Genomic DNA, 21,878 nt, shown 5'->3' with positions numbered 1-21,878 from the left:
CTGAGACACGCTGAAACTGATTTTTTAAAAGTGTGACATAAAAAAACATTATAATTGGCCTGACACCCTCTGAATCAAAACAATCGTCTTGTCCTGCGTATCAAGACTGTTTATTGTCCTCCCTGGGCTCTTATGTGTCTGTTCGGAAAAACAAAGCAGGTTACAAGAAACTGCAGGCTTTCACAGTCCATTGAAGGTCAATATTGAGATAGGTTTCATCTGCAGGGAAATCTGAAATCTGATGTCTTTTATTATCATAGTCAGAAAGCATTATGAGTCCAAATCTTACATGGTGCTCATGAGGGTCGCATTTCTGTGGCTTTGGGTTTTCCCTAATGAGGCAGTGTTTGGGGGGTGGGGGGGGGGGGGGGGGCTGTAGGTAAAAAGAACTTGATTGTGCAGGATTAGAAGAGCTTCAATGTTTTTTGTTCATTGTATAATAAACGAGGGCCATTCAGACATTGCGATGAAACCATTCATTTAAATTATGTCATTTCATTTCATCAGAACTATGCATAGCTGGTCGTTTTACGGTCTTTGAGAGCAGATGAGATATCGTCTTACCCAAGTTTCTGCTTTTTTTAAACCACTGTCTTCATACCATCATCGTTATAACTTCATCTCAAAATAGGGCTCCAATATAAAACAAACAAACAAACAAAAAGAATCCAAGAGTCATAAAGCAAATTCAACTCTGGCCATGAAAGCGACATCATAGCACTGATAATATTTCCATAGTTATGGTGCACACCCCAATGGGTGCATAATCAACGAGGCGGGCTACTTTTTGATTCATAGAGGAAAACTGAGTGAAGTGTTGTGCTATTATCATTCGGGAAGACTGTTCCATAATTGAACCCAGATTGAATGAAACGAGGTTAAATCAAATCCTGTATCTGCTGGATGCTTTTACTGGATCCTCACCAAAAATATAATCAGGCTTCATTAATATCTGTGATGCCTTTTTTGCTTCATCCTGCCAGCAGCATCTTTCCTTTTCTTCCAAAATGACAATGGCACTGTCAGCTTTGTATATGCAACTAAAAATTAAGACATGAATGATCAATCAATTTCGAGTCTTAACGCATGGATATTTTTTTTCCCGCAGTTATGGTCACATGGTCTGGTGTATGTCTTTTATGTCCTAAGTCAAGTTAACCAATTAAATAAGAACCACCGTCCCTCTGTCTTTTCTCCTCACAGATCTATTGGCCCCCATTGCCTGGCAACAGAGAAGACTGCATTCAAAGGGGGAAGGAGCCACAGGTAAGTCACACACGTTTCATAATGTTCAAATGTTGTCTGTCGCCAGCTAACGATGTGAACTTGTGACATTGAAAAGAAACACTCTCTGCTCAGTGGAGAATGGATTCATTGATTCATTGACTGCGTTAATTATGGTTACCGTTGAGTTTGTGGATTGTTTATTACCATGGTGACAAGTACAGTATACGCTAATTGTTATGTCTGTATTCTTCAGAACATTAAAAAAGAAATCGTGGGTCAGGTTGACAAATTGAAAATGAACAAAAACAGTTGTCAAACAATTGCGATGTGTTTGACAACACGCCAACTCCGTACGCAGCGTTATCCAGTGTTTACGCTTTCCACTCCTCACCTCGCCAATTGCCTCATAACCGATTGGGGAAAAAGCGCCCCGATACTGAGTGAGAATGTCACAGAAAATTGCGACTCGGATGAAGTCTCTGATTAATAAAACTGCTACTCTAAGAAAAAAAAAAACAATTTCCAGCCTTGATATGGTAAAAGTGTTTCCAAATGTGAACAAATTGGACGTTGACCATCATCCAAAAATAGAGTGTGTTCGACCCTAGAGGTTCCATTATCTAGGGCGAAACCTTTAGTACAAATTCCTACTGAATACTCATGAGAAATTCTGTGTGTTATACAAGTCCATATATGTTCGTCAGAGATGTTTGACTGCACAGATGGCGCCTCGCGTTCCCTCGTCTCTTCGCTCGCTGTGTGTCTGAGGGTTTCTTTGTCAAAGCTGATGGATGACTGCAATCTTTCGACTAAGGGAAAGACAGCAAGAACCCTAACTTTGACACACCTTTAATCTCATTTGTTTGCTGTCTGCTTGTGTTGAACACAACTGACTTTGACGAAAAGGGAAAAGGGTGGATAAGGTTAGAGGTCTTCACATTGTTTCTCTGTGTGGAAAAGAAAATGCCTCTCTGACATGTAGACAATGTTTAGTTTCAATCATTCTATTGGGAAAAACAAAAAAACCTTTGACAGCACTTGGGGAAAAATAAATATTGTAGGGCATGGAGGGTGGTCTGCGTTATTGCCAATCATTGGCAACCTTCCTTCTATAGACAGTTGTCCACCCCCAATAAACATTTTAATGATATTCTCCCACCGATGAATCACAGCCTCTCGGCCTTCATACTCATCAGTTCGAGCTGAAACAAAGAATTATCTTCAACTACGTCGTGACTGAAGACGATAATATTTGTCATCTTCAGCCGGTAATTCACCCATGCTGTTTTTGACCACCTCGAGCCATAAATGCTGGCATGAGACAAGAGGAAGCGCGCCTTATCCACTGCTGGCTACTTTGACCTTTTGTTTATGGCGTTGAACCTTTAATCCAAAACCTTGTCCAACTGTAGACTGTTATTTCTCGGAGTCCTCAAATGTTAAGGCTGCACTTGAAAAATCAGTAAGGATGCAGTGATAATGAATCTGCTTGAACTAGGAGAGACCAGGAGGGCTTTGTGATATGTACAGTGTGTGCGGCTGGCTCACATTATACGTAAATAATACGTGGTCCAAATTCTAAATGTTTCTTTCATTTAGCGTACTTGTATATCCAAAATTTTGTAGACAAAATCTAAGCAGAAAGTTTGAATACATGACTCGTGACGTGAGACCCATTGCAAGCCTTTTGAGTACTTTCCTGGCTGTCTTTGGTAGATTTTGAGAAAAATGATCTCCTCCGCTTCATTTCGTGTCATTACTAAATGGTCTGACTGGTCAGGGACCTGGAGCAGAGAGCAGAACTGGCAAGCCCATGCAGCTGTGGAAGTGCTTCCACATTCATCTTTGATCGTGTTCATCTGTTACGACCGTTTGAATATCATATGATGCGTGTGTGTGCTCTTGATTGATGTCAGTCTGCAAGAGGGGGGAAACCACAGACCTGGGAGTACAAATGATTTGCGCCTATATTAAGCTAAGTTGGTCTCGACAGCGCTCCTGCTAACTGCTAACAGCTGTTAGCAACGAGCCATCCATGCGGCCAACAAGACTTGATTTCAACACTTGCAAATGAATATTTAAAAATGTTGATGAATGCTATGAAGCGTCCACTTTAATGTGAATCTTTCTTAGGTTTTTCTCATTCGGTGTGTTTCTTGGTTTGATATTTTAATTATGTTGGTGTTGAAGCCTAACCATTTGTCTCACAGTGGATTTACGGTAGTTAAGAGGTGTTTGCGATTGGGAAATTATCAGTTGAGGCAGAAGTTGTAGTGTCCATTTGTTTCTGACCACCTCCCGTACTTACACCAGGGCCATTCTGAGGCATTTCCGAGGCCAGCTGTGGGACCCTACACTGGTTCTCCTTCCTGCTGGAGTCACCCATTCCATGTTAGTTACAAAAGTTTCCCAGAGGCATCTGAAATAGAGTCTTGTCATTTGTCAGATGACTAAGATCCTCATCCTGACCCAAGTGATCCAAGGAACTATGATGTTGGGGTCTATTTGTTCCCTAGCGGGGTCTCTCAAGAAAGGCTAAGTGACGGGTCAAGCAAGGAGTGAATTATAAGTCAGAGAACAAGTGACCGTACCTAGCCTGGATGTGGGGCACCAGGGCATCACATGGACCTGGCCAAGTCCACATCGCCTGTAGACCCACCCCCAAAATCAAAAAGTTTGTCTTACCACTTTCATGAATGAACTCTTCCCACTGCCACAGAAAGAAATTAGTCCTGTCTTCCTGATCTATGGTGACATCATTCTCCATGAGTGGCTGAACCAAATTGCTTTCATTTTAGGTTCAACCTTGGCGGAGGCGTGCGCTCTTATTATGTACTCCTTAAATTCACCTGGTGGAAAAAGAACACACTAGAGGCACGTGGCCTTGCTTGAAAATTTCCAAGGCATCTTTAGCTTTTCACCAATGTCTAATGTCAGGTGGGATTGATAAGGCCATGATAGAAATGATGTGAAGCGTGTGGCACGCAGATCATGTTTCTGAAATCTAAAGACCACATTTTTTCTATAAATGCTGTTTTTTTTCTTCCATGTGGGACACACATGTCCCCAATCTGACTGATTTCAGCTTGATTTCTCTCCATTACTACCTCATTCTGAAAATAGCTCTGGCTCTGTCATTAAGTGTCGGATAAAGTTGAACTGGGAAGGCACTTGCAGTACTTTGTTCACATGGTTTTGGTAAAGCTTCTTTCATCATGTGAAAATTGACACAGAAAGGTCCTCAGATTTTTTTTCTTCAGCCAAGCTCCTCATCTATAAATGCCTATTTTCCAATTCTGGAAACATTCATGTCAAAGCTACTGCTGCAGTGGAAAAAAATATTGAGGAAAAGGAAATCTTTTCAACTTTCTTTATGGCCTCAATAAAAGCCACCCACATATATAAAACCGCAAAACCCAGAGAGCATTGAGCATAGGCCTATTTCTTTATTGTCAACATTTTATTTCACTGGAGGCCACACAGAGCTCGGTGCCTATTGTAGGATTGTATTTGTTTAATCTATGTCTCTAAAGTACTGTATCTTGTTTAAGAAGTGAACAGCAGCCCAGTCATCTCTCTTGATATCAGCCTCCACAAGACTGGCAATTGAATCAGGTGTGTTGGAGTCGAGAGGGATCTAAAACAGCCAGGAGTTCCCTACCCCTGATTTAGAGTGTGCAATCAGCCTGTCATGCATGTTTTTGGAATGTGGGAGATAAACTGGAGTACCCGGAGAAAACCTACACAGGCACGGGGAGAACATGCAAACTCCACACAGGAAGGCCTGAGCCGGGATCAAACCCATGACCTCTGCACTGTGAGGTCGACACGCTAACATTATATACATGTATGTAGCGTATTTTCCGCGCTAAAAGGCGCACCGAAAAGCCTTCCCTTTTCTTAAAAGCTCACAGCGTGCATTAAAATCCGATGCGCCTTGTGTATGGTCATTACGATAATATTTCGCCCCCAAAATGGCTCCTTGCTCGAGATTTGCTGACAATGCAGAATTCAAACTTAAAGCGATCGGTTACGTAGTTGAACATGGAAATAGAGCAGTGGCAAGAGAGTTCAACGTTAATGAGTCAACGTTATAACTTGCTGTTGGTTAAGTGAACTGTGTCGCTGCTTTCTTAAAAAAGTTTTACTGACATCTGATCGTTCTGTCGGTGTTTCATTGAGCGTAGCTCCATCTAGTGGAAGCAATGTAGATTGCGGCTTATAATGCGGTGTGCCCAATGTATGAAAAGAATTACAAAATAGGCCATTCATTCAAGGTGCGCCTCATAATCCAGTGCGCCTTTTAGTGTGGAAAATATCGTATGTATGTCTATCTATCTATCGTATGTATGTCTATCTATCTATCTATCTATCTATCTATCTATCTATCTATCTATCTATCTATCTATCTATATGTATATATCTATATACAGTACATATATATATAATATATATACATCAATTTAGTAATCCGCTTCTCCTCACGAGGGTCATGGGTGTGCTGGAACCTATCCCAGCTGTCTTCGGGCAGTTGGCGTGGTACACGGATGAGATGCTTTTTTTTATATACAGTCTAAGTAGTTTTTTTATAAATGCCAGTAATCCACCACTGAGGAGAGTCTATCATAGTCCATCCACTAAAAAGTCTTTGTTGAGCCGGCTCACCAACATGTGGGATCAATAAGAATCGTCAAGAAATAACATTGTTCCCTTGGTAACCCTGAAAATCAGTTTAATCTGCATTTGGAGGACAGCTACCCCATTTCACGCTGCGCTTTGATTGATGCAATATAATACTGTACGTACAGTATGTAATTTGTGAGAGCGAGAAAACAGATCTCAGCAGCAGAAGTATATGCCGACAGTCTCAGTCGATGTTTTTCTGCATTTTGCAGACGGAGTGTGCCAACTTTGTGCGCCTCTTGCAGCCATACAACCGAACTCACCTCCTGGCCTGTGGCACTGGCGCATTCCATCCAATGTGCAGTTTCATCTACGTGGGCCACAGAGGAGAGGTAAGCAACACACACAACTTTGAACCGTAAGTGTGTAAGATATCCACACCATTGTACAAAAGCCAACTATTATTGCTCGAATTAAAAGTGCTACCAGAAGTATTTAGGAGTTAAATGTAAACTTGAGTGTCCATGAATGTATAAATCCCAAGTGAATTTAATTTACATAATTGCAAAGTAGTTGACTCATCTAAATGTCAGTAGTTGTATTCTGTTCTAATCCTGAATTTTGGACTTTACGGTGGAAAATTTATGAGCATTCACAACATGTTCCAGAAATGTTGGTTGATCTCCATTTGGACTTTTGAAGTGATTTCTCCCATTGGAAAGAGAAATAATCAGTTCAAGGACATAACTGTCGCAATCATAAAACCTTCATTAAGTCTGTGGAATTTTTTTTAACAGTTTATCTGCTTCATAAGTGGACAAATACGTTAAACACTGTAAAACATGATAACAAGAAAACAATCTACATTGACTTAGCTAACAAATGATAGCATGTGACGTAATGCAGCATTATGGAGTCTTACTGCTTTTAATGTGAGATCATCTTCTCAGATTCTACCTATAACTGTAATTGTTAAGCCAAAACCAAATAAGAAAAAAACAAAACATACTGCCAGAGGCAATCCTTTGCTCGTTTAACTGAGCGTTGTTGCTCTCTCTGGGTGGTGACTTGAACGCCAAATTTTTAAACTATCAGGCTTCTGAATTCTAAATTATATTAAACGATTCAAGAAGTTTTTCCTTTCCGTCTGTCCTTTGGGCTAACAATTCAGCTTGATGGGAATCTGGAACCATCCTTCCTCTCAAAGCCAAACAAAAGACAAGAATGGATGAATGAGAGCCATTAAGACCGTTGTGGACCTTGCCATGACAGTCTAATGTGACCCAGCGGGAGGCAGTCAAAGTGGGCACGAGAAGAGTGGAAAGTGGCTAAACATCCACAAAGTCGAAATATAACTTTGCGGTGGGAAAGTGACCAACATTTTAGTGGTATGTGTTTCCAGTGGAGCACGTGGATTTAGTTGCTACGTTCACTGTGTGTGTTCTCCTTGGTGGCATATATTCGGCCTCACTCTCAACATGTCATCCTCACTGCATCCAAGTACTATGTCATCTCCGAGAGCCATTCAAAGTCCTCCTCTGATTACTCACGTTAAAGTCTAATCTACTGTGAGTGTTGCCAAACCCATGCTGGGATGCTGATATGCAGACACCAGCTAAATTGGGCCGGCACCACTCACTAGGCCACGCCCCTTCGATGTACGCATACAACACTACGGCTACCGTTCTTGTGACTTGTGGCTTGTCAAATACAATTTCTTCATACGGTGGAACCACAAGTTACAAACGGACGTTTTTACGACAAATATGGGTTACACACAACATTATAGTCGAAAAATTTGCTCTGTCTCCGCACTATTCTCAATATACAGTACATGAATGAGCAGTTGGATCTATGTTGGGTTTCTTCTCTCGCTGCGTAACCATCATTGGAAATGTCCATATCGCATTGCTTTTATCTTAAAACTACTTGTATTCCTCCACGACATAAAGCGGAAAACAAATGTTGCCAAATTGAATCACAAAAATAATAGCGTTTGCGTTAGCCCAATGGAAGTCCCAAAGTAATTTAATTTTGGGAGAAAAAAAATGAATATTTACTGTGTGTGTTATTTATTTATATTATTAAGTCTTTAAACAACACTGTATTATTTTCTTTGATTAAAAATGCAGAACGAAAAAAAATGTTTTGGCGTGGCTTAACACTTTATACTGCATAAATTATATGTATGATTTTGCTTTCCAAAAATGTGTGCATTCGTCCAGTGTGAAGCAGTGAAATTGTTTTGATCGTGGACATACCGACGTGTTGTGTATTATTTTTTTTTTTTTTACATCTTTGAATGTCAGCTTCATGTATGCCTGTGTTTGCCTACAAAAGGAGTTTTTGTGCAAAAGCCATAAAATTGTGTAGACACAAATGTTGTTTGCGCCGAGGCACACAAATATCTGCACTAGCCTAATAGCAGTTTAGCTCAGCATCGGGTAGTCGGTCTGAGCACGCCTTCCCATGGGGAGAGGGTTCGTTTATTTAACCAGTCGTTAACTGGCGTAAAGTACACACCAGAATGTTTGCCTGACCTCTGGAGGGAACTGAAGCTACTAGCGATCCAACTGGACCCTGGGTGGGATGAACTTTAGCCCCCCCAGGCGTTTCATCTCTGTTCGGGTCAGACTTACATGTACATGTTGTGTCTTTCTCATGGAATCTTTCACTTTGCGGTCGCCCGACGTCATACTCCTTCGATGCTGAGACACTGTTCTGATGTTAGCTTGTCAGAGGTGACAGATTACGGGCTAGCTTCACTATGGCTCCATTGTACTTGTTTGTAGGTGTGTTTATTGCTTTTTGAAACATAGTAATTAGAACAATAAACCTGTATTTGAAGTCCTAAATATTGACGATAGTGACAGTGTCCAAAGCAATGTCATATACGTTACGTGAAAATAAACAGCTCCAGGAATATAATGGAGTAGACGACACACACAATCACACACACATGCACAGTCTAAATAATGTATCGTGTATATAGTATCTATTTATTTTGTAAATAATCCGATATATTTTACTCTTCCATAAAGACTTTTGTTTTGATTTTTTTTCATGTTGTCAAAACTCTACCTTACCGTTTCCCTTTGAAGTTTTGTTTTCCAAAACCCTTTGAAGAAAAAAAATGTATGCACTCTGTCTTTCATTGGAAAAGACAGCAATGTTTATACAAGCATTGAAAGGTTAAATTGGAGAAAGAGCCTCCAGTGCTTTTACTTGAGTGAAAGTTAAGAAGGCAGACAGTGTGCCATTGTTTGACTGGGCAGTCAGAACACAACGCAATGTCACTGTCATCCTATCCAAATGTTTGACTTAGACCGACATTTTTTTAAAATCAGGTGTAGGGGTTCTAAGATTGGACTCACTTCCACCTCAGGGTATCAGATTACGACCAATGTGTGTGTGTGTGTGTTTGTGTGCGTGTGCGTGTGTGTGTGTGTGTCAGCAATCACTTGTTTAAATGATATTGGTGGTCCCAGATATGTTGTGCTTTGCAAAGAAGAAAACGTCACTCTTTTTTTCAGCCCCTCAGCACTTGAGTGTGTTTGTATTGGCGGGGTTTGCTCAAATGGAATCAGCTGCACCATTTCTCTACACGCACTAATATAAATTTTTGGGAACCTGAGAATAAATGTGAGGAGAGAAGTTGGTGTCAGAATTTTTATGTCATCCCATACTTGGGTGGCTTTTCCCAGATTTTCTCTCATGTTCCTAAACACATGCAAGTTAATTTATGGAGCTAAAGACACAGTTGAATAAGTGATGGAGACAGAGTGTAATAGGGAATGGGAGGATAATCCGAAATGTCTTTTGTTGGCACCATTTGTTTACTCTCTGATCTCCTTATCTTTGTCAAATTCGTTGAATCGTTCCACTGCATTTCTACACATTGATGTCGCGCTATTTACATATTTGCCACAATCCCATTTACACGATTTGGGCTGTCAACACAAACCAAATCACGATATGTACTTCCAAACCGTTCTGTGGTGAACTGAACTGATTGAAATGTGGCTGCATGATGCATTCTAGAAAACTGAGGTAAGCACCGCGACTTGGCAATGTGCTTTGTAATGCTGCTGTAAGGGACAAATCAGTGGACACCAACTTTGCCAAAATGTAATAATATGTGGTCTGTAGCCTATACGACATATTATATATAAACTAAATGGGTAATTTTCCATTATTTTTTATAGAGCAGACTTCAATGTCATCTTGTGGTCTGTGAATACTCCGGAGTGGAGGACCCACCCTTCCATTAACAATAGTCCATTGTCTGTTTCATGAACAGAGGTTGAGACACTCTCAGTTCATTTGGAGGACACCTCAATCAATAACGTGGGCTTGTATCAAACATGAGGGCAGGCTGTATGTCCTGTCACCATCCTTTTTCTTCTCTTCCCGGACGACATGAATGCATTGGACTTGAAATCGGTCACGCCCAGGCAGCACAAACGACAAGTGATAATGGTTGAAGAACAAACACGCAATGTTGTATGAGACACAATGCAGTTGGAAAGAATTGTTGAAACTGCAATTAAACAACTTTCGCGGCGGAGTGCTTCAGAATGCTGCCTGCCAGTGCAACCGTCGTGCTAAGTGGCTATTTGTGGATGTTAAAAAGATCATGAGACAAGGTCACGATACACAGGATGTTTGTTAGACGAGGTAAAGAGAATCACATGAAAGCAGTCAGGCTCCGGCTTCACCGCACACATTGCGATCAAAGTCAGTTTAATGTTTTTTATGTTTTAGTTTGAATGGTGGTCAACCTTTTGCAAGTGTGTGAAGAATGTTTGAAAAAGAATACAACTAATTGTGCATCATGACTGAAGTTTTTTTGATGGTGACCCGAGTGATGTGGTTTGCTCTGTGCCGCATTTCACAGCTGGTTCAGTTACACTTAAATTATAACATATACGGTTCAGATGGGCATATTTTTGGGATCGGTTCTCCGTGAAAGCATATTGACAGAATATTAATGGCCCTGATGCAATCTGCTTTTTCATACATTATCAGCTGTTGGTTTTGGTTGATGCTGTATTTATTTACTTTTTTCTTCGATGACCTTGTCCACTCCTCTGTAAAAAGTTAAGCTCAAGACGGATCTTCATTGGGAAACGGGTGGGAAACTCATCTGAACTCTGGCAGCTATTACTGATCCCACACTTCCTTACTTCTCAGACGGCATCTTTCCTTTTCAGACAGACAGAGTTCAGAGCAGGGGCAGAAAGACCCAAAAGAGTGGAAACAAATAAAGGCCAATCCTGTCTTTGTGTGCACAAAGGAACACAAAGAGATGGGAATATATTCCTCTGAAGAGATTAAGTTTGATAAACGGATTTGTTTCCATGCATAACAATAAGCTACCCATTGACCTTTGCTGAATAAAACCCTACAGTCCAACCATATAGCAAAAAAGGAATGTCATACATTTTTCTGTAGCCATGTTTCACTTCTCTTTTCACGGTCTATTATTCTATGCATACCACATGCAGTGCTACACCATGACATGATGACATAAGGACCCATCAGAGCTGACCGGTTCAAAATTCTGTTTGTGTCTCTCCCACAGCATGTCTTCACTATGGACCCTAAAAATGTGGAGAATGGACGAGGGAGGGTCCCGCATGACCCCAGCCTTCCTTTTGCAAGCACCTTCAGTGGTATGTCCATGTACTTTTGCTCACTGGCCTCAAGTGCCATTTTATAGATAGAGGCCTTTCACAATATCACTCAATGCAATGAGTTAGACGGGGATTTTTTTAGTGTGATTTTAGAGGCGTATTTCCTTGAATATTTTTGGTCTTGCTCTCTATTGTACGATCTTGACTGGCAACGTTTCACTGGATTCAGCTTGACGGTTATTGACGTACAATATATGTCACATTTTTCAAGTGAGGCAAACAGACCTGGAGTGATTACCGTATTTTCTGCACTATAAGGTGCTTCGGATTATAAAGTGCACCTTCAATGAAATATTTTAGAACTTTTTTCATATATAGGGTGCGTTGCATTTATAAGGCGCCTAGAATAGAAGCTACAATAGTGACTGTGATTGTGCTATGCATCCACTAGATGGTGTTGTACTAATGGGAATACAATACAGCTTTACTTATAGAGAGCCTTCACAACTGCTGCAGCTGTAACAATGAGAACTGGTCACAAACACGGACATGTACATACAAATGGCATAACTAAACAATAAATCAAAGACAAAAGTTATAAACACAATTGATTCAACAAAAAGGCACACTCCTGAGAAGTCTTGCTTGTCTCCTCCTTCCTTCATTTAGTCAGTAGTTAACTATGCTTTTGGTATTATCTTCGTTTAATAATGGCTGCGCAGAGCTCACAAAGTTGTCTGTTTGAGTGTGTTTGATAAATGTGCCCTGTGAAGTGTAAAATGTCAATTCCCATGTTATGTAAACTTGCCCCCTGGTCTTTTTTGTCCTTTTATCCATTTTAACTATATATGGTCTCATACTTGTTCAAATAAAACTCTGACCGTGATCTTATAAGCATGCAACTGTAATTTAGATTTATGATCAACCACAATATGAATATTGCACGAAAGTCCACAGCTGAAAATGTGCCCCATTCCGGCCCTCGAGGTGAATGGGTACGAAGTTAGAAAACATTTATTTGTCAGAACCGTTGGTGAATGAGGTCCATTGTTCGATGAAGATGTCGGTTTTTGGAGCACAAGAGGAGCGGTGTGGGGTGGGGTCTTACTCAGCACAAAAATGCGTTTGACATGACCACAGGACTCTTGCAATCCGGGCTCCTTTTACAGTTGTGAATATAGTGAGTCTGTCTTCTCTTTGAGTTGGATGTGGACGAGCAGAGGTATACACGCGTGCACATTTCCAGGTTGACTGTGATTTATTAGGACAATATTGTCTGCAGTGATATGCTTGATTTTATAAATGCGATTCATCTTCTTGGGCCACTTATTCATTCTAGCCGGGATTCTGTGCGTTGTAAATCAGGCCCATGTAGTGGATTTCTCCGGAGCGTAATCTCTCACTGGTTTTTCAAGTGGCTCAGCCCCAGTCTGATTCTCCAACGACTACCCTTTGACTACCCTTTTAGAAATCCAACCATCAACCTGCTGGCCTCTGGTGGGCCAACTTCCAATCCTTGACGGTTGGTTTACACTGAGCTGACAAATTTACAATGTACTTCTTTTTAGCTGGGCGATCCTAAAGAACATAGATCCAATTTTACAATATTGAGAACCATCTTTTTACACTTAAGTAGAGGCCTTTTAAGTATGTAACTTTGACACCTTAGTCTTGAATTTGTACCAGTGCAACCATATGATATCCAAACTTTGGATTTATTTAACAGTATTCTTCAGTTATACATACACCCATTTAATTCTGTAAGCCCATTGTGTTTTTTGTTCTTTTTTTCTTTCTGGATTTTCATTATTTGGAGCTATAGTGACACACAAACAGAGCTGCTTCTCACGCTGTGTTGCAGAAGGCTTGCAATTCTCCAGACTTGACTGCTTTAGATATCTTCTATATTTTGTTTTGTCTTTCCCCTGAGTCGTGTAAAATGAGTCTGCCTCTCATGGTCTCAGTAGAGGATGCACACTAAAAAGTGTGTTAAAGGGTGGGGCATGGGAGTATTCTCGCTCTGAGGTCCATTTCGGACCTGCTGAGTTTCCTCTTTCCTTCCAAAGCTCGATGTCATAAGCCTGGACCACAATGTTGAAGTGTCACCGACGATTTCCTCAATGTGGTTGACTTCTTCCTCTTCTCTAATTTGTTGCTTTTGTTTCACTCACTCTCTTCTTTCCCCTCTCTTTGTAGGTGGAGAGTTATTTACAGGACTGACGGCGGATTTCTTAGGGAGAGACTCTGTGATCTTCAGAAGTATGGGCGGTCGCTCCACCATGAGGACAGAGACTGACCATAAAATCCTTCATGGTAATATTTTATCAGTCGGACTTTCATTGCAGCAAGGGGAAACTCGGGCTTCCAACAAGGCTGAAACAGTCATCATCTGCAAAATAAATGAATCAACATATCTAAGTAGAAATAAGAATCTGATCCGATGGCGTTTGATCATATGTTGTTTTTCCATCTTATTCAATTTCCCAGCTACAGTGATTAAAAATATTGAAAGATTATGTGCGACAGAAGAATGCTCTGTAATTAGTGGAAAAACTGCTCATCATTAAAAAAAAATCTACAATGACCAACATAATGTAAATCATGCACAAATATTTGGGCAAATTATTAGACTTAAGACTTGTCTACAGGTGCTGTATGAGCTGTTTCCTCTTTCATTTAATACCACAGCATCTCGTATGAAACAATTGCTTGCATCACCACAAGAGTAATAATTCATTCGTTGATGGACAACACTCAGTCTTTAAAATGCCTGTTGAATGAACACGGACTATGACCAGCTTTGTGAAGGTTAACATATCTTGCATTATTACGAGCATCACAAATCACGTGAGCAAACCCTAAAATTCATGCACCCCCTTCCACGGCCTTCATTTTAACAAACAAACTCTTGTTTGTAACCCTTTCTCAAGACCCCAAGTTCGTGGCAGCGCACCTCATTCCAGACAGCGACGATCGAGACGATGACAAAGTGTATTTCTTCTTTACCGAGAAGGCCACGGAGGCAGGAGACAGGGAGGAGGCCATTCACACACGTGTTGGACGAATGTGTGCGGTGAGTTATTTAAATTAAAAAGTGAATATTTTGTATATTTTGTATATGGGCGGCCCGGTAGTCCAGTGGTTAGCACGTCGGCTTCACAGTGCAGAGGTACCGGGTTCGATTCCAGCTCCGGCCTCCCTGTGTGGAGTTTGCATGTTCTCCCCGGGCCTGCGTGGGTTTTCTCCGGGTGCTCCGGTTTCCCCCCCACATTCCAAAAACATGCATGGCAGGCTGATTGGACGCTCTAAATTGTCCCTAGGTGTGAGTGTGGGCGTGGATGGTTGTTCGTCTCTGTGTGCCCTGCGATTGGCTGGCAACTGATTCAGGGTGTCCCCCGCCTACTGCCCGGAGACGGCTGGGATAGGCTCCAGCACCCCCCGCGACCTTAGTGAGGATCAAGCGGTTCGGAAAATGGATGGATGGATGGATGGATATTTTGTATATAGATGGGAATCCTCTAGAAAACAAACAAACTGTTACTACTTTCCTGTTTAGACCGTCCTTTGGCAGCATCTTGTGGCAACTTAGGCCATTTCAGAAAGAGCACAAACACTGTGAGATTTTCAGCGAGTAGCTGAACACACAAAAATCATAAAGACTATCTGCGTAATTTGTGACCAGTGAATTAAGAATATGTTTTAGGGGTAGGGGATTGCTGTGGTACAACGGTTTTCAATGTGTGAGGACACCATATCGTGTTAAAAATAAAAATGAATTTGAAATTTGTTAAAGGCAAGTCTGATCAACGTGTGGTGTCAGTGTCTGAGATCGGAGACTTGGGTGAGGTATAAAATCAAGCATGTCATCATTTTACATATAATGTGCACAATAAAAAAATAGATTTTAATTTCTCAATATTTCATCACACTTTGTGATTTTGGATGATGTCATTGGCGACAAGAATCTTGTCCAGCAAAAAGGCAGACTGCCATCATGCTCGACAAACTTAGATCATTACTGGACTATTCCAAAACTAAACCTTCTATCTGCCTTGTGCGTTGAGGGTAAAGTCAAGAAGACCCTGTGGTCAGGTGCATCCAGCCTAATAGCTTCATCTCACCCTAAGGAACAAAACATCTGCAAAGGAAGTGATTCTCCAATTGTAAACTCGAAGCCAGGTTCCTTTTTGGGGGCGGTTTCTTATTTCCTGGTCGATCCCTTATGGGCCTCAAATTTTCGAACGTTAGCCAAAACCTCCCTTGTGATATACTGTGTAGTTTCACGCTCATGCAGGACGATGTAGAAACAGACACATGATGATCAAGAGAACTCCAGAGAGAGCATTTGGCTTGAAGGCCAGAACCTCAAACTCTCTTGTGAGCTTTCAAATGTTGACATTTCCCTAAAGGGATATAAAAACCTCTAAAATATTTACAACAAAATGAAGCCGTTCTCCTTCCAAAGTACACACAGCTGTCACATTTCGCATCCACAATCCCAAAACGCTCCGCATGATCTTTTACGTTCTTTCAGGCTCCGTGCCGCGCACACAAATATATAGGTATGCAAACCAGAATAAATGAAAATATACTCACACAGTGGTTGCAATACCTTGGAGACTGGGCAAAAAGAACTATGCTAACACTTTGAGTCCAGCTGACATGATCAGAAGTATAAGTTCCTTTTTGTGAAGTCATTTGCTCTCAAGTTGAACGGAGAAGTGGCGTCAAGATGATGGAACCCCAAAGGTTGAACACAATCCATTTCAGTACGATGGCCGACCTATTTTTGGTCTGTTGAAATCTCACGTGATGTTATCCATAGGATCTGACACCCCGTCAAACACACAAGGGTGGTGTGATTTTAGGTTACGTTCATGATGTCATGATGCAAAATTTTGATTCATTGTTCAATGCCACCTCTTTATGTATTCACTCACATAACAAAACAAATGAAGTTTTGAAATGTGAGATGCCCATGAAGTCACATTTGCGCCTAAAAAACACGACGACACGTGGCACAGTGCGATTCGGCATGGCTCCTCGATTTATATAGCGCATTTCATACACAAGGTAACTCAATGTGCTTCACACAGTTGGAAAAGAACATTCAAAGGCAAAATACAACCTCTTACAGCAAATGAATTTAAGATCTTTAAAAATGGGGAAAAAATGCAATTGGAAATTTTATTATATAGAAAAACTAAAAAAAAAAAATTAAAACTTAATCATAGATTATAGGGAGAAAAGCATATTTTTTTTATCCTGGATTTGGAAGCATTTACACACGGGGCTCACTTCAAATCTGTTTGCGGTTTATTTCAGTTGCATGCAGCAGAACAGCTAAATGTTGATGCCCCATCTTAGCTTTGAACTCTGGGCACCACAAATTGACACAAGTCTGCTGACCTCAGAATCCTACTCGGTTCCATCAACATTTCTTTAATATATTCAGAACCGAAGCCAGTCAGTCAATTATAGACCAGTAGCGGAATTTTAAAATCTATTCTACAGCCAACTTGTGGAAAGTCTTTCGGATTGTTCTGATTCTCATTGTTCCGGTAAGACAAAAGTAAATATGTTCCCGCATTTAGATGTCAGTCCTGACACGTGCACTGACCGGTTGCCCAGTGTACGAATATCCACATACAAAAGTGGCCTGTGTTGGATTTGAAAAACGATACAAACAAAATATTCAACTTTATCTTCAGTCTAAGGAAATGACCATGTACCCGCACAGTGTGACAATTGCATGTCTGTACTTGCTTTGATTATACTTTGTAGAAAACTGGAAATACCTCGCCTAGTGATCATTAAAATAACTCCCTCTTTGAACTTGACTCGTTGAGTCTTGTTGGAGTCTTTTCTCACTCTTGTTGTTGTTGGAGCTTCACAAATGTAATGGTCTTTTATTCATTCATAGATTTTGTGTCTGGTTTTTTTTGGTTCATGGCAGAATGACGTCGGAGGCCAGAGGGTGCTGGTGAATAAGTGGAGCACCTTTATCAAAGCCAGACTAGTTTGTTCTGTCCCGGGACCTCATGGCATCGATACGCATTTCAACCAACTGGGTGAGACAAACTTTACCGACCAATCGAGTGACCAAATGACCTTCCGCAGTCCATCACTAACCTCCACCTTTCTTTCAACCCAAACAGAGGACATTTTCTTGCTCAGAGGAAAGGATGTGAGGAACCCGGATATTTATGCAATCTTTAGTACAATCAGGTACATGACATTTAATGTCAAAAATATTTCAGCAGGCTCTCTCTTTTATTTTGTCCCTCACATATTTAATTACCATGACCCTGACACGATAAATTTCCAAGTTTCTAGTTTTCTATTCTGAAGGGAACTATTTTTCTGTGACGTTGTTTCTCCAACTCTCCTCGCCAGTAACGTGTTCCAGGGTTTTGCCGTCTGCGTGTATCGCATGGCTGATATCAGAGAGGCCTTTAACGGACCATTTGCTCATAAAGAGGGACCAGATTACCAGTGGGGTGCCTATGAAGGTCGGGTGCCTTACCCCAGACCAGGAGTAGTAAGTAGCTCAGTCATACGTTTTGACTCAACGTGATTGCCAAACACACCAAATTTTCTTCTCCGTTGTTGATAACATGTTTTAAATGACCCATTTTAGCACCTGGATGTCACACTTGGACAACAGAATGTAAATACAACAAGCAATGATTTATTACTTTCGGGAGTCAAAGTGTGTCATTAAGTAGTGAATAATCAGTCCAAAAATCATTTCCCTTCCGCACATTTACTGGCATTGTAACCCACAACATATTTAGCAATTGAGCAATTAATCTTGTGTAAGCGTATTGTTTGTATGAGGGCCACTCACTCATGGCCACTGTGCAGAAGTGCAGAGTGGGTGGTGGCTGGTTATGCAACATTGCAAATGAGGTGTAGAAAACTTTGATATCAGTAAAGTAAACTGACCTCGTGCAGCTGTGATCACTGTGTACACTCCGGAGCCTGTCAACCACATCGCTGTAATTTCAGTTCAAACCTATAAACACACCTACTCACAATCACACGGCGCATGTTCCGCCTCATTTGCCGAGTGAGTTGGGATTTAGTGGAGGTTGACGAATTATAGGACATAGCTGAGGATACCCCAGTGTATTTACTTTGCAGTTTAACAAAGTGTCCAAGGATCAACGAGTTCAACAAAGACGATCACAGAAGATCTGTTTTAAACAAAAAATTCGGATTCACTAACGAAGAGCTCAGTGTGTAGCTCGCCTCTCACTCAAAATCAGCCAGGTCAGCTCACAGATGACCCTTAACGGGTTAAATGCTCAAAAATTAATGAATGTATCATTCAAATTGACCTTGTTTGAGGAATAATAACAAACAGGTCAAGTGGAGGAAAATATAAATCACATGAGGAGGTGGGGAGTAAAGTGGAGCTCCAACCATTGCATATAAAATTAAAGTAAAAAAAACCTTCCATCAAAATTAAACGATAAATGAGGTAATTTGATGAAGAAAAGCTGTGTGTCTTCCAGGCTTTGTACAAACGTGCAAAAGTTTTTTGCCTTGCTGGTGTTTGTGGATGAAGGGCCAAAAGACAAAATTATACCCTCTCAAAAACGTCAGCGCAGTTAGTGGTCAAAACACAAGTATTAAAAAGTATCTTGGTCAGTAAATAAAAGTAATATTCATATTTATGAAAATTATTCTAGAATTATTAGCCATGACAGACAGAGGCTGCAAAGTTTGACAAAATTAGATTATAATGAAGTTTAATGTGAAGGTTCTGTTAAATCAAAAATGTCTGTGCACCACAACATGTCCAGTGCGCACTGAAATACGCCACCGTATCCAAGATAAACAGGGAGCGTTAATCAAAGTTTTCTGGAATGAAAATAAAACGGAATGCGGACCGTCTGTTTTTCATTCCTGCTGGCTTTTGATGGCTGAATAAGGAGCTCTGATGGACGTGCCACAGCCTCAAGCCGAAATCTTTTCGGATCAAAAATCAAACAAGGGAAAAGAGAGCATTTCTGAGTTCTGCCAAGGAATAAGCCAATGGAATGTCAGCAATGGCTGATTGGAAGAAAAAAAAAAGGACTTATATTTTTGCTGACATACTGTGTTTTGGTTTGGACACAATTTGCGCTTTTGATGGAGAATGCATCCATCTATCCATCCATTTTCTATACTGGGTTGAGGGGAGCTAAAGTCTAAACTGTCCCAGCTGACGTCAGTAAAACTTATGACTTCTGTACACCCTGGACTGGTCACCAGTCAATTGTCGGGTATTGATGGCCAGTCAACCATTCGCATTCACAGTAATTATTGAGTAGGGAATTGAATCTATGCTGCTAAATCAGACGAGTAAACCGTTATAACAGCAGCCACTTAGATCTATCTATCAACTAAGAGGGAGAAGCTAAAACTAATCAAACAGAATGGACCACATTGTACCTTACCTTGTTTGAGTCATTGTGGTATATGTACACATATATATTTTTATTTAGATTTTTCTGCCTTCTCTTGCGTTTGCTCAGTGTCCCAGTAAAATCACCAACCAGCCGGGCAGGGAGTTTGCCAGCACCAAAGACTTCCCCGACTACGTACTCCAGTTTGCCCGCAGCCACCCGCTGATGTGGCGGCCGGTGCAACCCGCCTTGCGCCGCCCTGTGCTGGCCAAGGCAAACGTTCCTTACAAGCTCAAGCAAATCGTGGTGGACCGCGTTGAGGCAGAGGACGGGCAGTATGACGTTATGTTCCTCAGCACGGGTAAAATTTGTTTCTCCCTTCCAGCCGGCCATGAATCATTCTTTGATTGAGTAAAGAAACTGGACTGGTGAAGAATGAGGACCAGAAATTGAATGATGTGTTTGCTTCTGTTGAAGACATTGGTACGGTGTTGAAGGTCATCGCCCTTCACGGAGGGAACAGCCTGGAAACGGAAGAGGTCACGTTGGAGGAGCTTCAAGTTTTCAAAGTGTGTTTGGTTTCCATTCTATCTTAGTTCTTATCTTCCCAGCTAGCCACATTGGCTCTTATAAAGGTGCACTGTCAGCCTTAGCACACGTTGAAGCGCTCATTGCTGTCATCGTTGCAGGTGCCAACCTCAATTACATCAATGGATATCTCAGTCAAAAGGGTAAGTTCACGTCTGTTTCATCAAATCTTCTCAACTTTGAATTGGTTAGGAAACCTCTCGGGTCGTATGTCAATCATGTGTTTGTTTACTGCTCGGGTTTGACACTTTCAACAGCCTTAAGGGGATCCAAATAAGTTATTTGTGAATTCCACGTTGTTCTGTTCTTCTCATGTTGCTCTCTTAATTTTTGTTGTGGATAATCTTTTTAGCACAAGTGCATCAAAAAGTCAAAGCCAAGTGCAAAACACAAGCTTTGAGATAGTCCTTGTATTCTCAGCAGCTTTTGTGAGGACGTGCGTTTCTGATCGAGGTCTTTCTTGGCCGATAATTGGCAAAGTAATACGGCCTTGTCCGATTGATTACCTTTACTTACTGTCCAAAATCATCCTGAAATGTCACGTAAACAGGCCATTTGTGGGGCTGACGCTGTCTCTCCCTTCTTTTGTTCATTAGCAATCCCTGTATGTGGGCTCCCCAGCCGGCGTGGCTCAGGTGAAGCTTCACCGTTGTGAGACCTACGGCAAGGCTTGTGCCGAGTGTTGCCTGGCCAGAGACCCTTACTGCGCCTGGGATGGCTCGTCCTGCGCTCGATACGTCTCCAACAGTAAACGTCGCTTCCGAAGGCAGGACATCAGGCACGGAAACCCGGTGCTGCAATGTTTGGACCAGAGTTTTAGTGGTAAATGCGACTTTGACTACAAGTCAATAACACACTCGTTTTTGTGAGATAACTGTTCCTGTTCTTAAGATTCTTGGGAACTGTTTTAGCTGAAGATCATGCAAAAATTACACACTATTGGAGAACCGAAGCATTACTCATAGCTACACAGAGCTACACACACTTCCTATTTTCCTTCTTTAACATTTCCAATGTTTATGCTTGGAATCAGAGGACCTGGAGGACATGGAGGACCGGGTGGTGTACGGCGCTGAGAACAACAGCACTTTTCTGGAATGCGTTCCTCGCTCTCCACAAGCTTCTGTCATCTGGCTGGTCCAGCGTGATGACAGCAAGGAAGAGGTGAGATGAGTTTTCTGCTTTTGGTTGCGACGGTATATGACCAACGTACTTTCCTATAAACCACCCTTGCTTGCACAGGTGGGCTGGTCGGACTGAGATGCTATTCTGCTGTCCTGTTTTAATATGAATCCTAAGCATAACTCTCCTGTGTGGTAAGGGGTGTTATAGGGTGCTGTTCACAGTTTGGCCATCCGGGTATGGATAAACTGAACCGTATTTGGTTCTCGTCATCGTCCTTGATGTA

The 21,878-nt window shown here is 41.4% G+C and overlaps 1 protein-coding gene across 2 annotated transcripts in view; it reads left to right on the top strand.

Annotated features, from left to right (window-relative positions):
- sema3g (semaphorin 3G) overlaps window positions 1-21,878 on the top strand; it is a 50,113-nt gene that overhangs the window by 23,768 nt on the left and 4,467 nt on the right. The window contains exons 3-15 of one of the 2 annotated variants that reach the window (XM_086105838.1): window positions 1,204-1,266; window positions 6,123-6,242; window positions 11,435-11,525; window positions 13,683-13,799; window positions 14,417-14,559; window positions 17,443-17,557; window positions 17,645-17,714; window positions 17,883-18,027; window positions 20,012-20,243; window positions 20,360-20,451; window positions 20,572-20,613; window positions 21,067-21,292; window positions 21,504-21,634. In XM_086105838.1, coding sequence (XP_085961964.1) covers window positions 1,204-1,266; window positions 6,123-6,242; window positions 11,435-11,525; window positions 13,683-13,799; window positions 14,417-14,559; window positions 17,443-17,557; window positions 17,645-17,714; window positions 17,883-18,027; window positions 20,012-20,243; window positions 20,360-20,451; window positions 20,572-20,613; window positions 21,067-21,292; window positions 21,504-21,634 — 1,587 coding nt within the window. Of the gene's footprint in view, window positions 1-1,203; window positions 1,267-6,122; window positions 6,243-11,434; window positions 11,526-13,682; window positions 13,800-14,416; window positions 14,560-17,442; window positions 17,715-17,882; window positions 18,028-20,011; window positions 20,244-20,359; window positions 20,452-20,571; window positions 20,614-21,066; window positions 21,293-21,503; window positions 21,635-21,878 lie in introns of both variants that reach the window. The other variant, XM_086105829.1, reaches the window with a different exon arrangement.

Source organism: Hippocampus guttulatus, chromosome 1, assembly GCF_054856545.1.
Source record: "Hippocampus guttulatus isolate MCC_2025c chromosome 1, RoL_Hgut_1.0, whole genome shotgun sequence".
Classification (NCBI taxonomy): Eukaryota; Metazoa; Chordata; class Actinopteri; order Syngnathiformes; family Syngnathidae; genus Hippocampus; species Hippocampus guttulatus.
Note: the sequence above shows the minus strand (reverse complement) of the source record. Positions and strands in the feature narration are given on the sequence as shown.